Source organism: Rhinopithecus roxellana, chromosome 4 (assembly GCF_007565055.1).
Source record: "Rhinopithecus roxellana isolate Shanxi Qingling chromosome 4, ASM756505v1, whole genome shotgun sequence".
Taxonomy (NCBI): Eukaryota; Metazoa; Chordata; class Mammalia; order Primates; family Cercopithecidae; genus Rhinopithecus; species Rhinopithecus roxellana.
The window spans coordinates 51,667,938-51,695,492 of NC_044552.1; the positions used below are offsets into that span (position 1 = coordinate 51,667,938).

The following is a 27,555-nucleotide window of genomic DNA, read 5'->3' on the forward strand; positions in this document are numbered from 1 at the left end:
GGCTGGTCTCTAACTCCTGACTTCAAGTAATCTGCCTGCCCTGGCCTCCCACAGTGCTGGATTACAGTCGTGAGCCACTGTGCCTGGCCAGAAAATATATATGTTATTTATTTATCAAAATAAAATAGACAACAAATTGCCCTTCAGAAAGTTTCCTCTGATTGGCTTTCCCATAAACAGTATATGAAAATTCCCATTTCTTCATATAGGGCAAACACTGAATATCGTGAATCTTTTAAAATTGAACAGATGCAAAAACATCATTATTTTCATTCTATTTCATTGATTATCAGTTACATTAAGGGTCTTTTCATAATTTTTTTGCCATTTGTATTTCTTCTTTTGTGAACAACTGTATTACATATACTTTGTCCATTATTTATCGAATATTTGCATAGAAGTCTTTTTTCTTTTTCTTAAATTTCTACCTCAAAAAATTAGTTTTCTCACCACACTAAGAAGTACTATCTGATTACCTGTTTTACCGGAGGTGGTTCCTGCTTGTTCACATCAATACGTGGTAAATCAGTGATTCCAAACTTCTCTTTGTAATACCGTCGAGTAAATGGATCACAATCATAAATGAAGAAAGTTCTTCCAAGGACAGTGAGTGACTTCCCAACAATGAAGTCTTTAGCAGTATACCATTCCAACACTTCTTGGTCAGAGATTTCCAGCACACACTGAGGGAAGTTCTCTAATATAAGATGGTGTTAGAGAGAAAAGAAGAAGGAATGAGCGTGTCAAGAAAGACTTGACACACAACAACCATTCTTGAGAACCTGAGGGAGTGCAGTCTTTTGCTCTGGTCAAGAGTCAGGGTCTCCCCTACATTCCCACTAGAACACATGGCTGTGTATTTCCATCTGTTGATAGGACACATACATAATAAAGTTTTTGTAAAGTCTCTCTCCCATATTCAGCTCAAACTATCACTACAAATCACTAATTTTAGCAAATTAATGCTTAGAAGAAATCACTACAGGAGGAAAGAACAAATGTCCTTCTATAAGGGTAAAGTCTTAGGTCTAGGAAAGATCGAAGTCATTCAGCTCAACTTCCCACCTGTTTATCCATTCATCCAACAATTACTAGTGACCATCATGTACTAGGTGCACTGCTAAACACTGGGATTACAATAATTAACACTGTAGATACAATTCCTGACTTCATGGAGAAAATATTCTGTTTAGGGAGACAGATACTAAAAAATTATATAAATAATGGTTTCATTTCAGTTGTAATCACTGCTATTAGGATACTGTAAGCTAGTCCTAGAGATAGGAGGCAGGGACAGTCAATGAGATGATGACAATAATCCATTCATGTGGGAATAAATAATTGCCAAATGTAGAATCAATCTTGCATTTGTGAAATAATTCCAGTCTTATCTTACTGTTTCATGAGAACTAAGAATTAACTTGTTTAAGATTGATTCCCTGGGCTGGGTACGGTGGCTCACGCCTGAAATCCCAGCACTTTGGGAGGCTGAGGTGGGTGGATCACGAGGTCAAGAGATCGAGACCATCCTGGCCAACATGGTGAAACCCCATCTCTACTAAAGATATAAAAAATTAGCCAGGCATGGTGGTGGGCGCCTGTAGTCCCAGCTACTTGGGAGGCTGAGGCAGGAGAATCGCTTGAACCTGGGAGGCAGAGGTTGCAGTGAGCCGGGATTGTCCTCCAGTCTGGCAACAGAGTGAGACTCTGTCTCAAAAAAAAAAAAAAGAAACCAAAAAAAAAAAAAAAAAAAGGTCGATTACCTGCAGCTTGGCATCCAAGGAAATCTTAAGAGTCAATCAGTTCTAGTAGAGTGCCACATCCCATAGTTGTAACCACAAAGCTTTGGCACAGAACCCTGATTACAACGGGGATGAAAAGTAGGCTGATGTTCTCCTAACTGGCAATTACTAAGATTGAAAAACAGGAATAAGGCTAACTTTCTGCTATAACAGGCATAAAATTTGAACTCCGGCCCTTGATCATGGCAAAGGAGGGCCTGCTATTTCCCTAATAATGCATCTTATTAATAAAAGTTCTACAGTCCAAGGGATCCTCTCCCTATGTCTGCTCCCAACCCTACTACCTCCCTTTGAGCTTCCCCAGGAAGTGATGGGCAATGGGTGACACAGCTTCTGACTATATGAACTTCCCTTAGTATACAATATTCCAGCAGATCTGGTATATGTATGTGTGCTGTCCAGTCATCTGCCTTTGTTTGCTCAACAAATTATTTTTTCATATAATGCTGGATCTGGTTTACTGATATATCTTGTTTAGGATTTTTGCATATATCTTCTTAAGTGAGAATGACTGTAGTTTTTCTTTCTCATGGTGACTTTGGTTTCACTGGCCTTTTTAAATGAAAGAATTAAGAAGTTCTCCTTCTCTCTAAAAGGGTTTGTGTTAAGCTTAGAATTATCTGTTCTTTAAATATTTGTCAAAAATCTTCTGTAAAATTATCTGGATCTGCTGGCTTTTTTGTGGGAAATGTTTAAACTAAATCTATTTCTTTAATGTTGAAGATATTTGGTTTTCTATTTCTTCATAAACAAGTTACACTTTTTTAAAACTGCTCATTTTGGCTGGGCGCGGTGGCTCACACCTGTAATCCCAGCACTTTGGGAGGATGAAGTGGGCGGATCACGAGGTCAAGAGATCAAAACCATCCTGGATAACACAGTGAAACACCGTCTCTACTAAAAATACAAAAGAAAAAATATTAGCTGGGTGTGGTGGCACGCGCCTGTAGTTCCAGCTACTCGGGAGGCTGAGGCAGGAGAATGGCATGAACCCGGGAGGCGGAGCTTGCAGTAAGCCCAGATCACGCCACTGCACTCCAGCCTAGGTGACAGAGCGAGCCTCCATCTCAAAAACAAAAACAAACAAAAAACTGCTCATTTTACCTAGGTTTTTAAGTTTATTGGCATAAAGTTGTATTATTCTTTTATTTTATGTTTAATAGTTATGGCATTTTAAAGAATGCTTTTTTTTTTCTTTTTTTGAGACAGAGTCTTGCTCTGTTGCCCAGCCTGGAGCGCAGTGGCGATCTTGGCTCACTGTAACCTCTGCCTTCCAGGTTCAAACGATTCTCCTGCCTCAGCCTCCCAAGTAGCTAGGACTACAGGTGCATGCCACCACGCTGGGCTAATTTTTGCATTTTTAGTAGAAATGGAGTTTCACCACATAGCTAGGCTGGTCTCAACTCCTGACCTCAAGTGATCCGCCTGCCTTGGCCTCCCAAAGTGCTGGGATTACAGGTGTGAGCCACTGTGCCTGGCCTCTTCTTTTATTTTTAATATTGTGCATATGTGTCTTCTTTTGTTTATCCCTTCATAAATCTTGTCTATAGTTTGTCATTTTATTAGTCCTTTCAAGGAAACGACTTTTGACTTGACAAATCTTCTCTGTTACCTTTGTTTTCAATTTCATTATTTTCAGACTCTTATTTTATGATTTCCTTTCTTTTAATTTCTTAATATTTTAATTTTTAAATTCTTTAGATTTCTAACTTTTTAAGAAAGATGCCTAACTTATTGTCATCTTTCTTCTTAGTAAGCATTTAAAGCTATATATTTTCCTCCAAGTACGTCTTTTTTTTTTTAGAGTTTTAAGAGTCTTTGCTACCATTCAGTTCTAGGTATTTTCTGACAATATTTTTTTTAACTCATGGGTTATTTGAAAATATGCTTTTCGGTCAGGCGCGGTGGCTCAAGCCTGTAATACCAGCACTTTGGGAGGCCGAGACGGGCGGATCACGAGGTCAGGAGATCGAGACCATCCTGGCTAACCCGGTGAAACCCTGTCTCTACTAAAAAATACAAAAAACTAGCCGGGCGAGGTGGCAGGCGCCTGTAGTCCCAGCTACTCGGGAGGCTGAGGCAGGAGAATGGTGTGAACCCGGGAGGCGGAGCTTGCAGTGAGCTGAGATCCGGCCACTGCACTCCAGCCTGGGCGACAGAGCAAGACTGCGTCTCAAAAAAAAAAAAAAAAGAAAGAAAGAAAATATGCTTTTCAATTTCCAAATACATGGTTTTTTTCACGTTATGTTTCCAAAAGTGACTTCTAACTTAATTTTGTTGAAATCAGAAAGTATGGTATACAATAGCTAGCCTTAAAAATTCTTAAGACTGATTTTTACAGATATTTGTGTTTGAAAAGAATGATAATCTTCTAGGTGTTGGGTAAGTATATACATATTTATTAAATGAATAATAATTATGTTATTCAAGTCTTATATATGTTTATTGGTTTGTCTTTTTGATCTAATAACTATTGAAAGAAATGTTTTAATGGCTCAAACTATTATGGTGTATTTTTCCAGTCTCATTGAATAATGGTGCTATGAATTTTTTTTTTTTTTTTTTTTTTTACATTTCACTGAAAACTTTTTATTGGTCTTTTGGATAGAAACGGGAATTTATTTGCCAGGAAGGATGATCCCATCATACTTCTGCTGGAACCAGCGCATGGCCTCCTCTTTGCTGATTCTGTGTTTGGCCCCAATGCAGCCTGCCCTGCGCTTCTTGTCTGCGATGCTGAAACCTGGCCTACCCAGCACCACATAGAAGTCCAGGCCGTAGATACCAATGCTTGGGTCATACTTGATGCCCAGATCGATGTGTTCCTGGATCCCAAAACCAAAGTTTCCAGTATCTGAGAAGTTGTTTTTTCTTAACTCATACTCCCGCACCTTTAGACCCTTCTCCAAGATTTCTTCTGCCTTGGCCCCTCGAACTGTGCAGTGGACAGCAATCTTTTCATTTCTCCGGATGCCAAAGGACCTGACAGTGTATCTAGCTTTGGAAAACACAGGGGTTTGCCCTGTGAGCTGCTCCAAAACCTTGGCTGCTCGAGTCAGTCTGTCTCCACTCTCCCCAACACAGATGTTGAGACAGAGCTTGCGGATGCGAAGTTCCCGCATGGGGTTCTCCTTTTCACCTTGATCCTGCGCCATAATTGAGTACAGGAAGAGAAAAACGAATTTTTCCTATATTTTGAATCCATGTTATTAACTGCATTTAAGTTTAGAATCATTATATTTTCCTAGTAAATAAAATATTCTTGCAATAGGTAATGATCCTCTTCATGTCAATCAAAGCTTTTTGCCCAAATGTCTATTTGTATTATACTAATATAGCTTCATCAGTTTTTATACTTCATCAGTTTCTTTTGATACTTATTTGTCTATCTTTTTAAAGATATGTGCCTATACCTTAAGTATGTCTTTAAAAACACTTTTATATATTGTTGGTGGGAGTGTAAATGAGTTCAACCACCATGGAAAGCAGTGTGGTGATTCCTCAAAGACCTAAAAACAGAACTACCCATTCGACCCAGCAATCGCATTACTGGGTATATCCCCAAAGGAAGATAAATCATTCTATCATAAAGAAATGCAAGTGTATGTTCACTGCAGCACTATTCACAATAGCAAAGACATAGAATCAACCTAAATGCCCATCAGTGACAGATTGGATAAAGACAGTGTGGTATATATACACCATGGAATGCTATGCAGCCATAAAAAAGAATGAGATCATGTTCTGTGCAGGAACATGGATGCAGCTGAAGGCCATTATCTTTAGCAAACTAATGCAGGAACAGAAAATCAAGTACCACATGTTCTCACTCATAAGTGGAAGCTAAATGATGAGAGCACATGGACACACGGGAGGGAACAATATACACTGGGGTCTATTGGAGGGTGAAGGGTGGGAGGAGGGAGAAGATCAGGAAAAATAACTGATGGGTACTAGGCTTAACAACTGGGAGACAAAATAATCTGTACAACAAACCCCCATGACACAAGCTCACCTATAAAACAAACCTGCACATGTACCCCTGAACTTAAAATAAAAGTTAAAAAAACAACATTTTTCAAAACTTGTTATGTATTTAATCCTATCACCCTTTCCTATGCTATTACTGTAATACTTTTTGGTTCTAGTTTGATATTTTTAACTCTCACAAATTCAATATTGTTCTTTTAATTTGTATAGTTAATAATTATTTAGATTTACCCACACTTTGCTATTTTCTTTATTCATGACTTCTTGTATCTTAGACCTTACTTCTGCAATCATTTTCTTTCCATTTGAAGTATACTCTAGAATTTTCCCAGTAAGGGTCTGTTGTTAGTAACATCTGTTTGCCTGGAAATGCATTTCACCTTCTTCCTGAAAGACAGTTTCTCTAGGCATTAAATTCCATTTTTTCTCAGCATTCTGAAGATATTATTTCACTGTCTTCTGGTAATCACTGTTGCTATGGAAGTCAGTTGTCATTCTAACTGCCATCCTGTATGGGTTCCCTTTTTATTTGGAGCTGCTTTCATGATCTTTTTGAATCTAGTGTTCTTACATTTGACTATGACATATCTAGATATGAATTTATATTTTTACTACTTTACTGAGGTGTAATTGACTACAATAAGCTGCACATTTTTAGAGTATACAATTTTGATGTTGCTTGACATATGTATTTACCCGTGAAACCATCATTACAATCAAAATAATAAACATACCTATCACATCCAAAAGTCTCCTCATGCCCTTTTATAATCTAACTTTCCTTCTCACCATCCTCATGCAATCATTGATCTATTTTACTTATTTATATTGTGTTTTCAATAATTTTACAACAATGGAATTATAAGGCATGCATTTTTGTCTGAATTCTTTCTCTTAGCATAGTTACTTTGAGATTCATTCATGTTGTTTCATACATCAATAATTGTTTTATTTTCAGTAGTATTCCAAAGTACTGATACACAATAATTGTTTATTCACTAACTGTTGATAGACATTTGCATTCTTTCCAACTTTTGGCTATTACAAAAAAAGCTGCCATAAACATTCACATAAGTTTCTGTGTGGACATAGGTTTTCCTTTCTCTTGGCAAATACCCAAGAAAAGAATGGCTGGTTTGTATGGTAGATATATATGCAATTTGAAAAAACAAACCGTCATGCTATTTTTCAAAGTGGTTATTTCAGTTTACCTTCCACTAGCAGTGTATGAAATTTTCAGCTGCTTTACATCCTAGTCAACACTTGGTATGGTCAGTCTTTTTAATTTTGGACATTCTAGTAGGTATACAGTAGTATCTTACATGGTTTTAATTTGCATTTCTCTAATAAGTAACTATGCTAAATGTCTTTTTGGGTGCTAACTTGTCATACATGCATGCTTATGGTGAGGTATCTATTCTAATCCTTTACCTATTTTTTTTTTTTTGAGATGGAGTCTCGCTCTGTCGCCCAAGCTGGAGTGCAGTGGCCAGATCTCAGCTCACTGCAAGCTCCGCCTCCCGGGTTCACGCCATTCTCCTGCCTCAGCCTCCCGAGTAGCTGGAACTACAGGCGCCCGCCACCTCGCCCGGCTATTTTTTTGTATTTTTTAGTAGAGACGGGGTTTCACCGTGTTAGCCAGGACGGTCTCGATCTCCTGACCTCGTGATCCGCCCGTCTTGGCCTCCCAAAGTGCTGGGATTACAGGCTTGAGCCACCGCGCCCGGCCACCTATTTTTTTTTATTTGGGTTGTTTTACTAAGTTTTAAGAGCCACTTTATATATCCTATGACAAGTACCTTGTCAAATATGTTTTACAAATATTTTTCCCAATCTTTAGCTTCTCCTTTCACTTTCCTAACAGTGTCTTTTGGAAAGCAAAACTTTTGTTATTTATTTATTTATTTATTTTTAAATTTTAGACTCAGGGGGTACATGTGCAGGTTGGTTACACAGGTATATTATACGATGCTGAAGTCTGAGCTTCTATTGATCCTGTCACCCAAAGAGTGAACAGAGTACCTGATAGGTAGTTCTTCAACCCTTGCCCCTCTCCCTTACTTCTTTCTTTTGGAGTCCCCCGTGTCTATTGCTCCTATCTTTGTGTCCATGTGTACCCAGTGTTCTGTTTCTGTGTTAATTCACTTAGTATAATGGCCTCTACCTGCATCTACATTGCTGCAAAGAACATGATTTCATTTTTTATGGCCATATAGTATTCCATGGTGTATATGTACCATTAATACATTTTCTTTATCCAATCCACCAATGATGGGCACCTGCGTTGATTCCATGTCTTTGCTATTGTGAATAGTGCTGCAATAAACATGAGTGCAAATATCTTTTGGATAGAACAATTTGTTTTCTTTTGGGTATATACCTAATAATGGGATTGGTGTAGTTCTATTTTTGGAGAAATCTCCAAACTGCTTTCGTCAGGGGCAGAACTAGTTTACATTCTCGTCAACAGTGTATAAGCATTCCCTTTTCTCTGCAACGCTGCCAACATCTGTTATTTTTTGACTTATTAATAATAGCCATTCTGACTGGTATGATTGCATCCCACTGATGATTAATGATGTTGGGCATTTTAAAAATGTTTGTTGTCCATTTGTATGTTTTCTTTTGAGAAGTGTCTCACAGAAAGTGAGAAAAAACATTCAACTTTCTGGAACACTAAAGGTCCAAGGGGTGTTCAAGATTCACCTCACAGGCAAGGGCAAGATCAAACTATGAAAGCCACTCTGAAGGATAACTGACATATTTAGACTTTCAGAACCTGGTTCCTTGGGTTCAAGAGCTGAGTAGAAAGCTTTTGGTAAACCAAAAAATGTCCCATTTTGACATTACCTGCCACCTATTGGTAATATGTAATTGTCCTTGACAAAGAAATAACTTCCAGAATTTCTGATATTTTAACTTCATCCATTAGAAATATATAATTTTGATTCATCTTAGCTACTTAACAGGAGGCCCTAGTTGAGAGGACTTTTGAAAGTTACTCCCACAATTTCCTATTACTGTCTAACACAAACTCTGCCTAGCCACCATCTCTTTGACGCCCCCAAACATGCCATACTTGTTCCTAATTCCCAACCTTTGTTCTTGTTCTTCTTTCCAGTGTGCCCTTTGTTCTCTGCCATTCTAAATCTGGGTCCAATCCCAGCACTTTCACAAAGACTTCTTTAGTTTTTCAGGCCCACACCTTTCTCCTTCTGACCTCTGTCTGCATGACTTAACTAATTACATAATCAGATAATCTGGTATACTCGTGTTATTACTTAACAGCTTTATGTATTTTATATGCCTTGTCTTTTTAATGATACTAGAAATGACTGAAAGATAGGATTCTAGGAATGGGAGTCACATTTTGTTTTCCATAACACTTAACACGTGAAATGGTTCCCATAGAAGTTACTTACCTCTTGTTTAATTGAACTTAATAAAAATCACTCATTGGATAAATGCCTTTGAGAGTCAGTTAGACATCATTTTTTTAACACTACCATTCTAGTTAAAGGAATTATGTAGCTGATGGAAACATAGCCTTTTCTGTACCTCATGACTGATACCTTTTTTTTCTTTTTTTGAGATGGAGTCTTGCTCTGTTGCCCAGGCTGGAGTGAAGTGGCACAGTCTCCACTCACTGCAGCCTCTGTCTCCTGGGTTCAAGCAATTCTCCTGCCTCAGCCTCCTAAGTATCTGGGACTACAGGCACCTGCCACCATGCCCAGGTAATTTTTGTATTTTTTAGTAGAGACGGGGTTTCATCATGTTGGCCAGACTGGTCTTGAACTCCCGACCTCAGGTGATCCTCCTGCCTTGGCTTCCCAAAGTGATGGGATTATAGGCATGAGCCACAGCATCCAGCCTGTTTCCTACTTTTGAAAAGAACCCTATATATGTCACCAGGTTGCCTCTCCAGGCAACTTTGATAAAAATTTTTAATTGGGAAATTATAGAGGAGGATAATTATATATTAAGTTTTCAATATAGGTCACATTGATAAGGCAGAGACAAATCTGGAATCTGTCATTTAAAGGGATTTAGTTTCAGTGAGACTTTTCATGCCACCTTGAATATATTCCTATTCATTTTCTTTATCTATTGTAAATCTAATGTTTGTTAGCTCCGAACTGACTGATTTCAGGCTTGTTTAAGCATTCTTAAAGGCCAAAATTAGTATATTAGTCCCATTGTCACTGAACTCTAAGACGGTTCTATAGAGAACTGATTATAAGAATATGTATAGTAGGTAGAAGCCAAACTATGTTGAACTAGGGCACAGATCCAGTTGTTTCTACTTGAGCATACAAGTTGAATTAGCAGTTATTTTCATTTAAAATATATATATATATAATATAAACTTTCCTAATTCAAAAATGATGACAATTTTCACTCCCTTTTATCCTTTTCCCCAATCTCATCCTCCCCTCACATGCAATCATTCTAACGCAGCTATGTGACTGAATGTGTCCTATGTGTACTATGTTTTGCATGTGTTACAGCATTATATATCTAATTTTATGTATTTTTCCTACACAGCATTATGTTTTAAGATCCATCCACTTGCTTTCTGGGAACATCTTGTTTACTGCTTCTAACTACTGTATATTAATCAAAATGTACCTTCACTACATTTTGCTTATCCATTCTTTCAATGATGGGAACCTCCAACTCCTTGCCCACAAATAATAATGCATTTTTTATAAAAAAGCACTGTGCAAGAGAAGCAATACATGTGGACAGGTTGAATTTAGCCTCAGACTACACGTTTATTTATAACCTCTAATGTAGACAAACTTCTTGCTCAATACCTGAAATTTCTTTTTCTTTTTTTTTTTTTTTTTTGAGACGGAGTCTCGCTCTGTCGCCCAGGCTGGAGTGCAGTGGCGTGATCTTGGCTCACTGCAACCTCCACTTCCCAGGTTCAAACAATTCTCCTGCCTCAGCCTCCTGAGAAGCTGGGACTACAGGCGCCCACCACCACGCCCAGCTAATTTTTTATATTTTTAGTAGAGACGGAGTTTCACCATGTTAGCTAGAATGGTCTCGATCTCCTGACCTCATGATCCACCCACCCCGGCCTCACAAAGTGCTGGGATGACAGGAGTGAGCCACCGTGCCCAGCCCCAATACCTGAAATTTCTTATATCCTAATTTCCAAAAAATATAGTAAAAAGAAAAAAAATCAATGAACACATTTACAGAATTCTGTCAGCCACCCAAACATGAGAGTTGTCAGTCATTACATGTGACCAAGATGACATTATTCTAAGTGAAATATAAAAACTACTAGAACAATAACTAAAGCAAGCCTACTCATCCCAGGAAATAGTGAACTGCAGATATCTGCTGCCATTTTGTTGCACTGCCACTCTCAAACATGGTAGGTAACTTTTTTTCTTTTTCTTGAGATAGGGTCCCACTCTGTTGCCCAGGCTGAAGTGCAGCAGCACAATCACAGCTCACCGCAGCCTCGACCTCCCAGGCTCAGATGATCCTACCACCTCAGCCTCCCAAGTAGCTGGGAATACAGGTGTGCGGCACCAAGCACGGCTAATTTTTGTATTTTTTGTAGAGATGGGGTTTCATCACATTGCCCAGCTGGTCTCAAACTCTTAGGCTCGAGCAATCCACCCACTTCAGCCTCCCAAAGTGCTGGGATTACAGGAGTGTGCCATCGTGCCCAGCCCATGCTAGGTAATTTTAAACCAGCAAAGAATGAGCTGGGTTTGACACAATGGACCTCACCTCTATGAGTCACAGACATGCCTTTTCCCATCTCAAGTTAAACCACATAGAAACTTCCTGTTTAGGAAGTAGTTGAAGTGAGGAGCAAAGTCAAGAAAGCATATAAAGAAAGGCTAAGCTTTCGTTCATATCCTTGAATGAAAACAAGCCTGCTTGAAAAATGCATTAAAAATCTAATATTAAATCGTTTCAGTTCAGAAACTTTGCTCTACTGCACTTTAAATAAACCCCCCACTGTTGTTTTGGTTTTGTTTCCTTGACCTGGGTACCAGACTGTCTTGGGGACATGCCTGGACCAAGGGGCAAGTAAAGGAGGAAAGCTGTGGGAAGCCATTTTCTGAGCATCTAAGCAAAAATAGCTAGAGGCTTCCAAGTATAAACGAATTATGGATACTGATTAACTCCTTTAAGAACCTAAAAATATCCCAAGTAACAGAGAATAAACTGAATCAAACATACTTGCATTTTCCACCAAAACTTTGGGCATACGCTGGCGGTTCATTAGGAGTGGGAAAGGATCTCTTCCATCATTCCGTTCGTGGACCTCTCGAATTTCCACCGTATCATCCATAAGATAGTAATGAATGATGTAGGTCCGACATTCACCATACATGCTGTCTGTATCATCCCAGATTGCATAAAATCGAAGGACCTTTGAAGAATCCAAAGTAGTGACTCAAGAATCTTAAAAGTAGGGAGTTCAACTTGACTACTTTGGCAATTATGTATCAATGATGAAAAGATTAGCTGGAAAGACTATGAAGTAATTTCAGATGGGGTAAATTGAAAAAGAAAAAGAAATAACAAAGATACTAAAACATCTGAAATTATGTACCATATATCAGCAGCCGGAAATAAATAATAGGATTATAAGTTTGTGCCAGAAAAGAGCTCACTTTGATCCAAAATATTAGTCAGTGAAAGAGAAGCTAAATTAAAAGAGCAATGAAGTTCTTTACATAGTGGTTTATAAATATTAATAAAGGTATATATGAATATAGTATATATATAATTAGTATAGAAAAAATTTTTATTTATTAACCAGTCTTTTTTTGGTCCCATCAACACATATCTTCTAGCAATAATATAAACACAATCTTTTTTTTTTTTTTTTGCTAGGCTTCTTCAAATCATGGGAATAAACAAAATATTTAAATACAAAATAATAACAGATATATGACTGATATGAATAAAATCCTTAAAAGACCATGCTAGTGCTAGTTTACATTTTCTGAACTAAAAGGGGTTAAATGTCTAAAGAAAAGGAACAGCAAAGAAGCACTGAGGGTGATCTCTTCCTTTTCTCTCTCCCTTTAGTACAGAAAGGAAAGGATTTAAATCTGCTTATACACATCAGCTCACAAGGGAGAGGATTAGGAAGGTTGGAACGGAGTTGGAAAATGCTCAGAACATTCTGGACTCCAATATTAATATAACATTTAACAACGAAGCATCTGTAGTGGGGTTTCTGTGAAATTAAACTTTTTTTTTTTTTTTTTTTTTTTTTTGAGATGGAGTCTTGCTCTGTCGCCCAGGCTGGAGTGCAGTGGCCGGATCTCAGCTCACTGCAACCTCCGCCTCCCGGGTTCACGCCCTTCTCCCGCCTCAGCCTCCTGAGTAGCTGGGACCACAGGCGCCCGCCACCTCGCCTGGCTAATTTTTTGTATTTTTTAGTAGAGACGGGGTTTCGCCGTGTTAGCCAGGATGGTCTCGATCTCCTGACCTCGTGATCCGCCCGTCTCGGCCTCCCAAAGTGCTGGGATTACAGGCTTGAGCCACCGCGCCCGGCCGAAATTAAACATTTTAACATTAGAACCTACATATATGCATATTTTTGAAATTTCCCAATAATCGATTTATGGTTTCCCAAAGGAGTCTATGAAATTAGCTCATTTTAAGTGAAAAAATTGTCAATTGGAAACGTAAGGTGGGAAGCAGATGTAGCTCAGGAATTGTTTTGAGATTTAAATGTTTGGTGGGATTCACAAAACAACTCCGCAACTCCACAATCTTCTTTGGATTTCCATATGAAATGCAGGCATTCCTGTACCTGTAACCCTTGATGAAAGCAGAAAGACAGTACTGTGTCCCAACAGTTCAATTATAGCTGTAATGTTTTAAAATAGTCACCAATACAGCTACCCAAACCTTTTGCCAATAAGTATAGGTCACATTTGGAAATAAGTAAGCCTACTGCAGTTCCTCTGTCACTTACCTGTTTGTCAAAGGTGAGAAATTGCTTGAGTTGATCAAAGTCTGATGGGGTGACATACTTACGAAGAGGCTGTTTTCGGAGTTCGGTGTAAGGATCAAGAGCCATCTTCTCTGGTGGATTTAATTCAATTCCTTGGCTTTCTAAAAATACCTAAATAATTGAAAGTTAACAATGATCATCTTTCTTAGAGCTTTTTAGAGTAAGTTATAAACTGATGATATAAAAATAAGTGTATGGGCCAGGCACTGTGGCTCAGGCCTACAATCTCAGCACTTTGGGAGGCTGAGGTAGGAGGACTCCTGAAACGCAGGAGTTCACAACCAGCCTGAGCAACATAGTGAGACCCTGTTTCTACAAAAAAATTTAAAAGTTAGACTGGTTTGATGGCATTTGCCTGCAGTCCAGGCTACTCAGGAGGCTGAAGTGAGTGTACCGCTTGAGCTCAGGAGGTCGAGGCTGCAATGAGCCATGATCATGACATTGCACTCCAGCCTGCATGACAGCAAGACCCTGCCTCAAAAAAACAAAAAAAGAAAGACAAAGTGTAATCATGATTTCTATGCCATTGCTCAAGTTAAACATTAGTTTGCTGCTTGAGCACATGTAAGCTGTATTAAGTTTCCAACTGGGCCAACTCCATAATGCAGATAATAATCAGGAGTTACTTGAAGTATCTTATATTGTTATATTGCTAGGTATTTGCTAAGCTAGTTGGGATGCACAATGGCAAAATAACTGTTTTCAAATATGAATTTAAATCAAATTTAGTTAAGTGCCTGTAACAGAGTAAGTCTTAGGATTGCTTACTTCCATATATCTGGAACCTAACCATGGTTTCAAACAATATGTAATTCCTATTAGGTCTGAAGGCAAGCTGCACAATGGCCAAGTTAGGCTGAAATCATATTCCCAATTTTCTAATTCACTTAAAACAAATACTGTATATGATTAAGTCCCTTCCCCTCACCAAAAAAGAAAAAAACAAAAGCATACCCACTGGTTATATTAGACCAGAAAACATTTTAGCAAAATAGGAAAGACAAACCAAGTGCTCAGATTTCACCAGACATTCCTGAAAGGGAAGTGAGAAAGCAAACAACTTGGAAAACATATTTCAGGATATCGTCCGCAAAAAACTCCTCAACCTCACCAGAGAAGCCAACAATCAAATTAAGGAAATACAAAGAATCCCTGCAAGATTCTACACAAGGAGATCATCCCCAAGCCACAGAATCATCAGATTTTCAAAGGTCAAAATGAAAGAAAGAATGTTAAAAGCAGCTACAGAGAAAGGGCAGGTCATGTACAAAGGGAACCCCATCAGGCTAACACTGGACTTCTCAGATGAAACCCTACAAGCCAGAAGAGATTGGGGGCCTATATTCAACATTGTTAAAGAAGAAAAATCTTCAACCAAGAATTTCATATCTAACCAAACTAAGTTTCTTAGCAAAGGAGAAATAAGATCCTTTTCAAATAAGCAAATACTGAGAGAGTTCATTACCACCAGACCCACCTTACAAGAGATCTTAAAAGGAACACTAAATATGGAAAGAAAAGGCCATTACCAGCCAATACAAAACACACTGAAATACACAGACCAGTGACACTATAAAGCAACCACAAACATGCCAGCATAATAACCAGCTAATAATGTTATGCCCAGACCGTTTATTCCCCGAAGAAGACCACCAGAGTCCAGAGTCAAAGCCAAGCGGCAAGGATCTTTAATGCAAGTTCGAACTTGGTCCCTCCGTTCTACAACATACAAGAGGGCCCCGAACAATGTGTGCGCTTGCTTTTTATAGCTCGAGGTAAACAGGACTTGTCAGGTTACAGAGGAACAAGGCATTTCTCTAGGTTACAGCATTACAATTGGTTTACATTTTAAGTTATACTTTTAGCAGCCTTCTTATTGGTTCCTGCGCTTTTACAAACGGTTGTAACCTTATCGGAGCTTCTCCAGGTGTTGTTTTTCTTCTAAAGTTGAGATATATGGAGGAATGTGTTTGTGTAGGGCCCAGGAAGTGGAGGCATATGGGGGGATGTGATGTGTCGGGCTCAAGGCTGTGATGTATGGAGGAATGTGTTCTTTCAATAACACAATGACAGGATCAAATCCACACATATCAATACTAAACTTAAATATAAATGGGCTAAAGGCCCCATTTAAAAGGCACAGAGGACAGGTATGGTGGCTTATGCCTGTAATCCCGTTACTTTGGAAGGCAGAGGTGGGTGGATCACTTGAGGTCAGGAGTTTAGGACCAGCCTGGCCAACATGGTGAAACCCCGTCTCTGCTAAAAAATACAAAAATTAGCCAGGCATGGTGGTACACACCTGTAATCCCAACTACTAGGGAGGCTGAGGCAGGAGAATCACTTGAACCCATGAGGCAGAGTTTGCAGTAAGCTGAGATCACACCACTGCATGCCAGCCTGGGTGACAAAGTGAGATTCTGTCTCAAAAAAAAAAAAAAAAAAAAAAAAAAACTAAACAAAACAAAAAACTGAAAACAAAACACAGAATAACAAGCTGGATAAAAAAGGAAGACCCAATGGTATGCTGTCTTCAAGAGACCTATCTCACACCCAAAGGCTCAAAATAAAGGGATAGAGGAAAATCTACCAAGTAGATGGAAAATAGAAAAAAACAGGGGTTGTGGTCCTAATTTCAGACAAAATAGACTTTAAACCAACAAAGATCAAAAAAGACAAAGAAGGGCATTGTATAATGGTAAAGGATCCAACTCAACAACAAAAAAACCCTAACTATGCTAAATACATATGCACCCAACATAGGAACACCCAGATTCAAAAAACAAGTTCCTGGAGATCTAAAACGAGACTTAAACTCCCACACAACAGCAGTAGGAGACTTTAACACTTCCCTGACAGTATCAAACAGATCATTGAGGCAGAAAATTAACAAAGATATTCAGGACCTAACTCAACATCAGACCAAATGAATCTGACCGACCTCTACAGAACTTTCCACCCAAAAACAACAGAGTATACATTATTCTCATCAGCACATGGCACATATTCTAAAATCAACCACATAATCAAACATAAAACAATTATCAGGAAATGCAAAAGAATCAAAATCATAGCAAACACACTCCCAGATGACAGCATAATAAAAATAGAAGTCAAAACTTAAAAAAAAAAAAAAAAACACTCAAAACCATGCAATTACATGGACATTAAACAATCTGCTCCTGAATGACTTTTACAACAAAGAGGATGTTACCACTGACCTCACAGAAACATAAGCAACCATCAGAGAATATAATGAACACCTGTATGCACAACTAGAAAACCTAGAAGAGATGGATAAATTCCTACCACATACACCCTCCCAAGACTGAACTAGGAAGAAACTGATTCCCTGAACAGACCAATAACAAGCTCTGAAATTTAATCAGTAATCAATAGCCTATAAACCAAAAAGACCCAGAGCCAGATGGATTCACAGTTGAATTCTATCAGATATACAAAAAAGAGCTGGTACTATTCTTTTTTTTTTTTTTTTTGAGATGGAGTCTTGCTCTGTCGCCCAGATTGGAGTGCAGTCGCGCTATCTCGGCTCGCTGCAAGTTCCGCCTCCCAGGTTCATGCCATTCTCCTGCCTCAGCCCCCTGAGTAGCTGGGACTACAGGCGCCTGCCACCACGCCTGGCTAACTTTTTGTAATTTTAGTAGAGATGGGGTTTCACCATGTTAGCCAGGATGGTCTCGATCTCCTGACCTCATGATCCACCCACCTCGGCCTTCCAAAGTGCTGGGATCACAGGCGTGAGCCACCGTGCCTGGCCAAAAGCTGGTACTATTCTTACAGAAAATATTCCAAAAAGTTGAGGAGGAAGGATTCCTCTCTAACTCATTCTATGAGGCCAGCATCATTCTGATACCAAAACCTGGCAGAAACACAACAGAAAAAGAAAACTTCAGGCCAATATATTTGATGAAAATCGATGCAAATATACTCAACAAAATATTTGCAAACTGAATCCAGAAGCACATCAAAAAGGTAATCCACCACAATCAAGTAGGCTTCATTCCCAGGATGCAAAGTTGGTTCAACATACACAAATCAATAAATGTGATTCATCACATAAACAAAACTGGAGACAAAAACCACATGATTATCTCAATTGCTATAGAAAAGACTTTGGATAAAATTCAGTATCCCTTAATGAGAAAAACTCTCAATAAACTAAGTAGGAGAGGTTCCAAGATGGCCGAATAGGAACAGCTCCAGTGTGAAGCTCCCAGTGTGAGTGACGCAGAAGACGGGTGATTTCTGCATTTCCAACTGAGGTACTGGGTTCATCTCACTGGGGCTTGTCAGACAGGGGGTGCAGACCACAGAGCAGGGCAGGGCATTGCCTCACCTGGGAAGTTCAAGGGGTCGGGGAATTCCCTTTCCCAGCAAAGGGAAGCTGTGACAGATAGTATCTGGAAAATCAGACACTCCCACCCTAATACTGTGCTTTTCCAATGGCCTTAGCAAACGGTACACCAGGAGATTATATCCTGCGCCTGGCTCGGAGGGTCCCACGTCCACTGAGCCTCTCTCACTGTTAGCAAAGCAGTCTGAGATCAAACTGCAAGGTGGCAGCAAGGCTGGGGGAGGGGCGTCCACCATTGCTGAGGCTTGAATAGGTAAACAAAGCAGCCAAACTGGGTGGAACCTACTGCAGCTCAAGGAGGCCTGCCTGCCTCTGACTCCACCTCTGGGGGCAGGGCATAGCTGAACAAAAGAGAGCAGAAACTTCTGCAGACTTAAACATCCCTGTCTGACAGCTTTAAAGAGAGAAGTGGTTCTCCCAGCATGGAGTTTGAGATCTGAGAACAGACAGACTGCCTCCTCAAGTGGGTCCCTGACCCCTGAGTAGCCTAACTGGGAGACACCTACCAGTAGGGGCCAACTGACACCTCATACAGCCGGGTGCCCCTCTGAGACAAAGCTTCCAGAGGAAGGATCAGGCAGCAATATCTGCCATTCTGCAATATTTGCTGTTCTACAGCCTCTGCTGCTGATACGCAGGCAAACAGGATCTGGAGTGGACCTCCAGCAAACTCCAACAGACTTGCAGCTGAGGGTCCTGACTGTTAGAAGGAAAACTAACAAACAGAAAGGACATCTACACCAAAACCCCACCTGTACGTCATCATCATCAAAGACCAAAGGTAGATAAAACCACAAAGATAGGGAGAAACCAGAGCAGAAAAGCTGAAAATTCTAAAAATCAGAGCGCCTCTTTTCCTCCAAAGGAACGCAGCTCCTCGCCAGCAATGGAACAAAACTGGACAGAGAATGACTTTGACAAGTTGAGAGAAGAAGGCTTCAGACCATCAGTAATAACAAACTTCTCTGAGCTATAGGAGGATGTTTGAACCTATTGCAAAGAAGCTAAAAACCTTGAAAAAAGATTAGATGAATGGCTAACTAGAATAAACAGTGCAGAGAAGTCCTTAAATGACCTGATAGAGCTAAAAACCATGGTACGAGAACTATGTGATGCACGCACAAGCTTCAGTAGCCAATTGGAGCATGGGGAAGAAAGTGTATCAGTGACTGAAGATCAAATGAATGAAATGAAGTGAGAAGAGAAGTTTAGAGAAAAAAAGAGTAAAAAGAAACAAACCCTCCAAGAAATATGGAATTAGGTGAAAAGACCAAATCTACATCTGATTGGTGTACCTGAAAGTGACAGGGAGAATGGAACCAAGTTGGAAAACACTCCTCAGGATATTATCCAGGAGAACTTAGTGAGGTAGGCCAACATTCAAATTCAGGAAATACAAAGAACGCCACAAAGATACTCCTTGAGGAGAGCAACTCTAAGACACATAATTGTCAGATTCACCAAAGATGAAATGAAGGAAAAAAATGTTAAGGGCAGCCACAGAGAAAGGTCGGGTTACCCACAAAGGGAAGCCCATCAGACCAACAGCAGATCTCTCAGCAGAAACTCTACAAGCCGGAAGAGAGTGGGGGCCAGTATTCAAGATTCTTAAAGAAAATAATTATCAACCCAGAATTTCATTTCCAGCCAAACTAGGCTTCATAAGTGAGGGAGAAATAAAATCCTTTACACGCAAACAAATACTGAGAGATTTTGTCACCACCAGGCCTGCCCTACAAGAGCTCCTGAAGGAAGCACTAAACGTGGAAAGGAAAAACCAGTACCACCTACTGCAAAAACATGCCAAATTGTAAAAACCCTCAATGCTAGGAAGAAACTGCATCAACCAGCGAGTAAAATAACCAGCTAACATCATAATGACAGGATCAAATTCACACATAACAATATTAACCTTAAATGTAAATGGGCTAAATGCTCCAATTAAAAGACACAGACTGGCAAATTGGATAAAGACTTAAGACCCATCACTGTGTTGTATTCAGGAGACCCATCTCATGTGCAGAGATACACACAGGCTCAAAATAAAGGGATGGAGGAAGATCTACCAAGCAAATGGAAAACAAAAAAAAAAAAAAAAGCAGGGGTTGCAATCCTAGTCTCTGATAAAATAGACTTTAAACCATCAAAGATCAAAAGAGACAAAGAAGGCCATTACATAATGGTAAAGGGAATCAATTCAACAAAAAGAGCTAACTATCCTAAATATATATGCACCCAATACAGGAGCACCCAGATTCATAAAGCAAGTCTTTAGAGACCTACAAAGAAACTTAGACTCCCACACAATAATAATGGGAAACTTTAACACCCCACTGTCAACGTTAGACAGATCAACGAGACAGAAAGTTAACAAGGATATCCAGGAATTGAACTCAGCTCTGCACCAAGTGGATTCAATGCCATCCCCATCAAGCTACCAATGAGTTTCTTCACAGAATTGGAAAAAACTGCTTTAAATTTCATATGGAACCAAAAAAGAGCCGCATTGCCAAGACAATCCTAAGCCAAAAGAACAAAGCTGGAGGCATCACGCTACCTCACTTCAAACTATACTACAAGGCTATAGTAACCAAAACAGCATGGTACTGGTACCAAAACAGAGATATAGAACAATGGAACAGAACAGATTCCTCGGAAATAACACCACACATCTACAACCATCTGATCTTTGACAAACCTGACAAAAACAAGAAATGGGGAAATGATTCCCTATTTAATAAATGGTGCTGGGAAAACTGGCTAGCCATATGTAGAAAGCTGAAACTGGATCCCTTCCTTACACCTTATACAAAAATTAGTTCAAGATGGATTAAAGACTTAAATGTTAGACCTAAAATCTTAAAAACACTAGAAGAAAACCTAGGCAATACCATTCAGGACATAGACATGGGTAAGGACTTCATGACTAAAACACCAAAAGCAATGGCAATAAAAGCCAAAATTGACAAATGGGATCTAATGAAACTAAAGAGCTTCTGCACAGCAAAAGAAACTACCATCAGAGTGAACAGGTAACTTACAGAATGGGAGAAAATTTTTACAATCTACCCATCTGACAAAGGGCAAACATCCAGAACCTACAAAGAACTTAAACAAATTTACAAGGAAAAAATCAAACAACCACATCAAAAAGTGGGCAAAGGATATGAACAGACACTTCTCAAAAGAAGACATTTATGCAGCCAACAGACACATGAAAACTATTCCAATCAATAGAAAAAGAAGGAATCCTCCCTAACTCATTTTATGAGGCCAACATCATCCTGCTACCAAAGCCTGGCAGAGACACAACAAAAAAAAGTGAATTTTAGACCAATATCCCTGATGAACATCGACGCAAAAATCCTCAATAAAATACTGGCAAACCGAATCCAGTAGCACATCAAAAAGCTCATCCACCATGATCAAGTTGGCTTCATCCCTGGGAGGCAAGGCTGGTTCAACATATGCCGCAAATCAATAAACGTAATCCAGCATATAAACAGAACCAAAGACAAAAACCACATGATTATCTCAATAGATGCACAAAAGGCCTTTAACAAAATTCAGCAGTCCTTCATGCTAAAAACGCTCAATAAATTCGGTATTGATGGAACATATCTCAAAATAATAAGAGCTATTTATGACAAACCCACAGCCAATATCATACTGAATGGGCAAAAACTGGAAAAATTCCCTTTGAAAACTGGCACAAGACAGGGATGCCCTCTCTCACCACTCCTATTCAACATAGTGTTGGAAGTTCTAGCTAGGGCAATCAGGCAAGAGAAAGAAATCAAGGGTATTCAGTTAGGAAAAGAAGAAGTCAAATTGTCCCTGTTTGCAGATGACATGATTGTATATTTAGAAAACCCCATCGTCTCAGCCCAAAATCTCCTTAAGCTGATAAGAAACTTCAGCAAAGTCTCAGGATACAAAATCAATGTGCAAAAATCACAAGCATTCTTATACACCAGTAACAGACAAACAGAGAGCCAAATCAGGAATGAACTTCCATTCACAATTGCTTCAAAGAGAATAAAATACCTAGGAATCCAACTTACAAGGGATGTCAAGGACCTCTTCAAGGAGAACTACAAACCACTGCTCAGTGAAATCAAAGAGGACACAAACAAATGGAAGAACATACCATGCTCATGGATAGGAAGAATCAGTATCGTGAAAATGGCCATACTGCCCAAGGTAATCTATAGATTCAATGCCATCCCCATCAAGCTACCAATGAGTTTCTTCACAGAATTGGAAAAAACTGCTTTAAAGTTCATATGGAACCAAAAAAGACCCCGCATTGCCAAGACAATCCTAAGCCAAAAGAATAAAGCTGGAGGCATCACGCTACCTCACTTCAAACTGTACTACAAGGCTACAGTAACCAAAACAGCATGGTACTGGTACCAAAACAGAGATATAGATCAATGGAACAGAACAGAGTCCTCAGAAATAATACCACACATCTACAGCCATCTGATCTTTGACAAACCTGAGAAAAACAAGAAATGGGGAAAGGATTGCCTATTTAATAAATGGTGCTGGGAAAATTGGCTAGCCATAAGTAGAAAGCTGAAACTGGATCCTTTCCTTACTCCTTATATGAAGATTAATTCAAGATGGATTAGAGACTTAAATGTTAGACCTAATACCATAAAAACCCTAGAAGAAAACCTAGGTAATACCATTCAGGACGTAGGCATGGGCAAGGACTTCATGTCTAAAACACCAAAAGCTACAGCAACAAAAGCCAAAATTGACAAATGGGATCTAATTAAACTAAAGAGCTTCTGCACAGCAAAAGAACCTACCATCAGAGTAAACAGACAACCTACAGAATGGGAGAAAATTTTTGCAATCTACTCATCTGACAAAGGGCTAATATCCAGAACCTACAAAGAACTCAAACAAACTTATGAGAAAAAAACAAACAACCCCATCAAAAAGTGGGCAAAGGATATGAATGGACATTTCTCAAAAGAAGACATTCATACAGCCAACAGATACATGAAAAAATGCTCGTCATCACTGGCCATCAGAGAAATGCAAATCAAAACCACAATGAGATACCATCTCACACTAGTTAGAATGGCAATCATTAAAAAGTCAGGAAACAACAGGTGCTGGAGAGGATGTGGAGAAACAGGAACACTTTTACACTGTTGATGGGATTATAAACTGGTTCAACCACTGTGGAAAACAGTATGGTGATTCCTCAGAGATCTAGAACTAGAAATACCATATGACCCAGCCATCCCATTACTGGGTATATACCCAAAGGATTATAAATCATGCTGCTATAAAGACACATGCACACGTATGTTTATTGCGGCACTATTCACAATAGCAAAGACTTGGAATCAACCCAAATGTCCATCAGTGACAGACTGGATTAAGAAAATGGGGCACATATACACCATGGAATACTATGCAGCCATAAAAAAGGATGAGTTCATGTCCTTTGTAGGGACATAGATGTAGCTGGAAACCATCATTCTCAGCAAACTATTGCAAAAACAGAAAACCAAACACTGCATGTTCTCACTCATAGGTGGGAATTGAACAATGAGATCACTCGGACTCTGGAAGGGGAACATCACACACCGGGGCCTATTATGGGGAGGGGGAGAGCGGAGGGATGGCCTTGGGAGTTATACCTGATGTAAATGACGAGTTGATGGGTGCTGACGAGTTGATGGGTGTAGCACACCGACATGGCACAAGTATACATATGTAACAAACCTGCACGTTGTGCACATGTACCCTAGAACTTAAAATATAATTAAAAAAAAAAAAAGAAAAAATGCTCATCATCACTGGTCATCAGAGAAATGCAAAATGCAAATCAAAACCATAATGAGGTACCATCTCACACCCGTTAGAATGGTGATCATTAAAAAGTCAGGTAACAACAGGTGCTGGAGAAGACGTGGAGAAACAGGAACGCTTTTACACTGTTGATGAGACTCCAAACTAATTCAACCACTGTGAAAGACAGTGTGGTGATTCCTCAAGGATCTAGAACTAGAAATACCATTTGACCCAGCCATCTCATTACTGGGTATATACCCAAAAGATTATAAATCATGCTGCTATAAAGTCACATGCACACGTATGCTTATTGAGGCACTATTCACAATAGTAAAGACTTGGAACCAACCCAAATGTCCATCAGTGACAGACTGGATTAAGAAAACGTGGCACATATACACCATGGAATACTATGCAGCCATAAAAAAGGATGAGTTCATGTCCTTTGAAGGGACATGGATGAAGCTGGAAACCATCATTCTCAAACTATCACAAGGACAGAAAACCAAACACTGCATGTTCTCACTCATAGGTGGGAACTGAACAATGAGAACACTTGGACACAGGGTTGGGAACATCACACACCAGTGCCTGTCGTGGGGTGAGGGGAGCAGGGAGGGAGAGCATTAGGAGATATTCCTAATGTAAATGACAAGTTAACGGGTGCAGCACACCAACATGGCACATGTATACATATGTAATAAACCTGCATGTTGTGCACATGTACCCTAGAACTTAAAGTATAATAATAAATAAATACATAAATAAGTAAATACATAAATAGGTATTAAAGGAACACACTTCAAAATAAAAAGAGCCATCTATGAAAAACCCACAGCCAACATGATATTGAACAGGGAAAAGCTGGAAGCATTCCTCTTGAAAACTGATGCAAGAAAAGGATGCCCTCTCTCACAACTTCTATCCAACACAGTACTGGAAGTCTTGGCCAGAACAATCAGGCAAGAGAAAGAAATGAAGGACATCCAAGTAGGAAGAGAGAAAGTCAAACTATCACTGTTTGGAGACAACATGATTCTATATCTAGAAAACTCCATAGCCTCATCCCAAAAACTCCTTAAGGTAATAAACAATTTCAGCAAAATTTTAGGATACAAAATCAACATACAAAAATCACTAGCATTCCTATACACCAACAACAGCCAAGCTGAGAGCAAAATCAGGAACACAATCCCATTTACAACTGTCACAAAAAGAATAAAATACCTAGGAATGCAGCTAACCATGGAGGTGAAAGATCTCTACAATGAGAATTACAAAACACTGCTTAAGGAAATCAGATGACATGAGCAAATGAAAACACATTACATGCTCATGGATATGAAGAATCAGTGTCTTTAAAGTCACCATATTGCCCAAAGCAATGTACAGATTCAATGCTATTCCTTTCAAATTGCCAATGACACTCTTCACAGAACTAGGAAAAAAATACTTCAAAATGCAGTGGTATCCAAAAAGAGCCTGAATAGTCAAGGCAATTCTAAGCAAAAGAACAAATCTGGAGGCATCACGTTACCTGCCTTCAAACTACACTACAGGGCTACAGTAACCAAAACAGTATGGTACTCGTACAAAAACAGACACACAGACCAATAGAACAGAACAGGGAGCTCAGAAATAAGGCTGCACACCTATAATTATCTGATCTTCAACAAAGTTGACAAAAACAAGCAACGGAAAAAGGTGCTGGGATAACCTGCTAGCCATATGCAGAAGATTGAAACTGGACTCCTTTCTTACGCCAGATATAAAAATCAACTCAAGATAGATTAAAGACTTAAATGTAAAACCAAAGACTATAAACACCCTGGAAGACAACTACGGCAACACCATTCTAAATATAGGAATGGGCAAAGATTTCATGACCAAAAGCAATCACAACAAAAGAAAAATTGACAAATGGCATCTAATTAAACGTAAGAGTTTCTGCAGAGCAAAAGAAAGCATCAACAGAGTAAAAGGACAGTCTAAAGAATGGGAAATAAATATTTGCAAACTATGCATCTGACAAAGGTCCAATATGCACCATCTATAAGAAACTTTAATTTACAAGAAAAAAAGCAAAGAACCCTATTAAAAAGTGGGCAAAGGACATAAACAGACACTTCTCAAAAGAAGACATACACAAGGCCAATAAACACATGAAAAAAAAAAGCTCAATATCACTGATCATTAGAGAAATGCAAATCAAAACCACAATGAAATACCATCTCACACCAGTCAGAATGGTTATTATTAAAAAGTCAAAAAATAACAGGTGCTGTCAAGGTCGTGGAGAAAAAGAAATGTTTATACACTGTTGATGAGAGTATAAATTAGTTCAACCATTGTAGAAAGCAGTGTGGTGATTCCTAAAAGACCTGAAAACAGAACTAACTACCATTTGACCTAGGAATCTCATTATTGAGTATATACCCAAAGGAACATAAATCATTCTGCCATAAAGACATAGCCACAAGTATGTTCATTGCAGCACTATTCACAATAGCAAAGACATGGAATCAACCTGAATGCCCATCAGTGGTAAACTGGAAAAAGAAAATGTGATACATATACGCATACATATCCATATCCATATCCATACCCATATCCATATCCATATCCACATACACATACATATACATGAAGGTGCCACACTTTTTGCATTTTTGTTTTTCGTTGGTGGTTTTGCTGTTTAAAGGGTCCCAATGCCTAGCACTGAAGTGCTATTTAGTGTTCCTAAGCCCAAGAAGGCTGTTAACACACCTCATAGAGAAAATGCATGTCTTAGATAAGCTTTGTTCAGACATGAGTTACAGTGCTGTTGGGTGTGAGTTTAATGTTAATGAATCAACCGTATATATTAAATAAGGTGTCTTTAAACAGAAACACATATAAATCAAACTTACGTATTGGTCAGTTGACAAAAATGTGGCCAGAGATTGGTGGGAACCCAACCCTGTATTTCCTCTAAGACCAGTGGTTCAGTATTCACTAATTCAGTATTTGTGGTGACTTTATAGTCATAATTACTGTGAATAATGAGAACTGACTATAAATAGATCAACTGTTCAGTGATTAATTTGCAAATGTTCAAATTGCCCATAAAAACACAACTGTAAAAATAATTGTTATGAAAACACAACAGCAAAAATAATTGTTAATGCCTTTATGTTTAAATAACATTTTACAATTTCTCACTGTTGGTACAATTGTGAAACTGCCTATGATATATAAGACCTCAGACACCTAAAAAACAAAGAGATAAAAATATGTTGGAATGGGAGAATATCTCAAAGATGGTCTAGCACCTCTACTTTTGAAGCTATTTTTCTCTAATGTTTTGGAATGGCACTGATGCCATGGCTCCTTTCCTTACTTCCTTCAGGCCTCTATTCATGTGTCATCTTATCACTGAGGCATTCTCTGATCCACCTTTATAAAGAGCCCCTCAACTTCCATTCCCTTTACTCAGCTTTACTTTTCTCCATTGCTCTTATCATCATCTGACATATAATCAGTCTATTTATTTGCTATTGTTTATCTCCTCCAACAAGATT

The 27,555-nt window shown here is 39.0% G+C and overlaps 2 protein-coding genes across 2 annotated transcripts in view; both read right to left on the bottom strand.

Annotated features, from left to right (window-relative positions):
• The window catches only part of EFHC1 (EF-hand domain containing 1), an 83,886-nt gene that overhangs the window by 32,749 nt on the left and 23,582 nt on the right, over positions 1-27,555 (bottom strand). Inside the window, exons 4-6 of the mRNA XM_010364143.2 lie at positions 13,762-13,911; positions 12,006-12,198; positions 477-697 (exon numbers count right to left, since the gene is read on the bottom strand). Of these exons, the coding sequence (XP_010362445.1) occupies positions 477-697; positions 12,006-12,198; positions 13,762-13,911 (564 nt within the window). The remainder of the gene's footprint in view (positions 1-476; positions 698-12,005; positions 12,199-13,761; positions 13,912-27,555) is intronic.
• On the bottom strand, positions 4,350-4,979 carry LOC104663015 (60S ribosomal protein L11-like). Its single transcript, XM_010364131.2, has one exon. It carries the CDS (start codon positions 4,955-4,957, stop codon positions 4,421-4,423), a length of 537 nt encoding a protein of 178 aa, XP_010362433.1. The 5' UTR covers positions 4,958-4,979; the 3' UTR covers positions 4,350-4,420.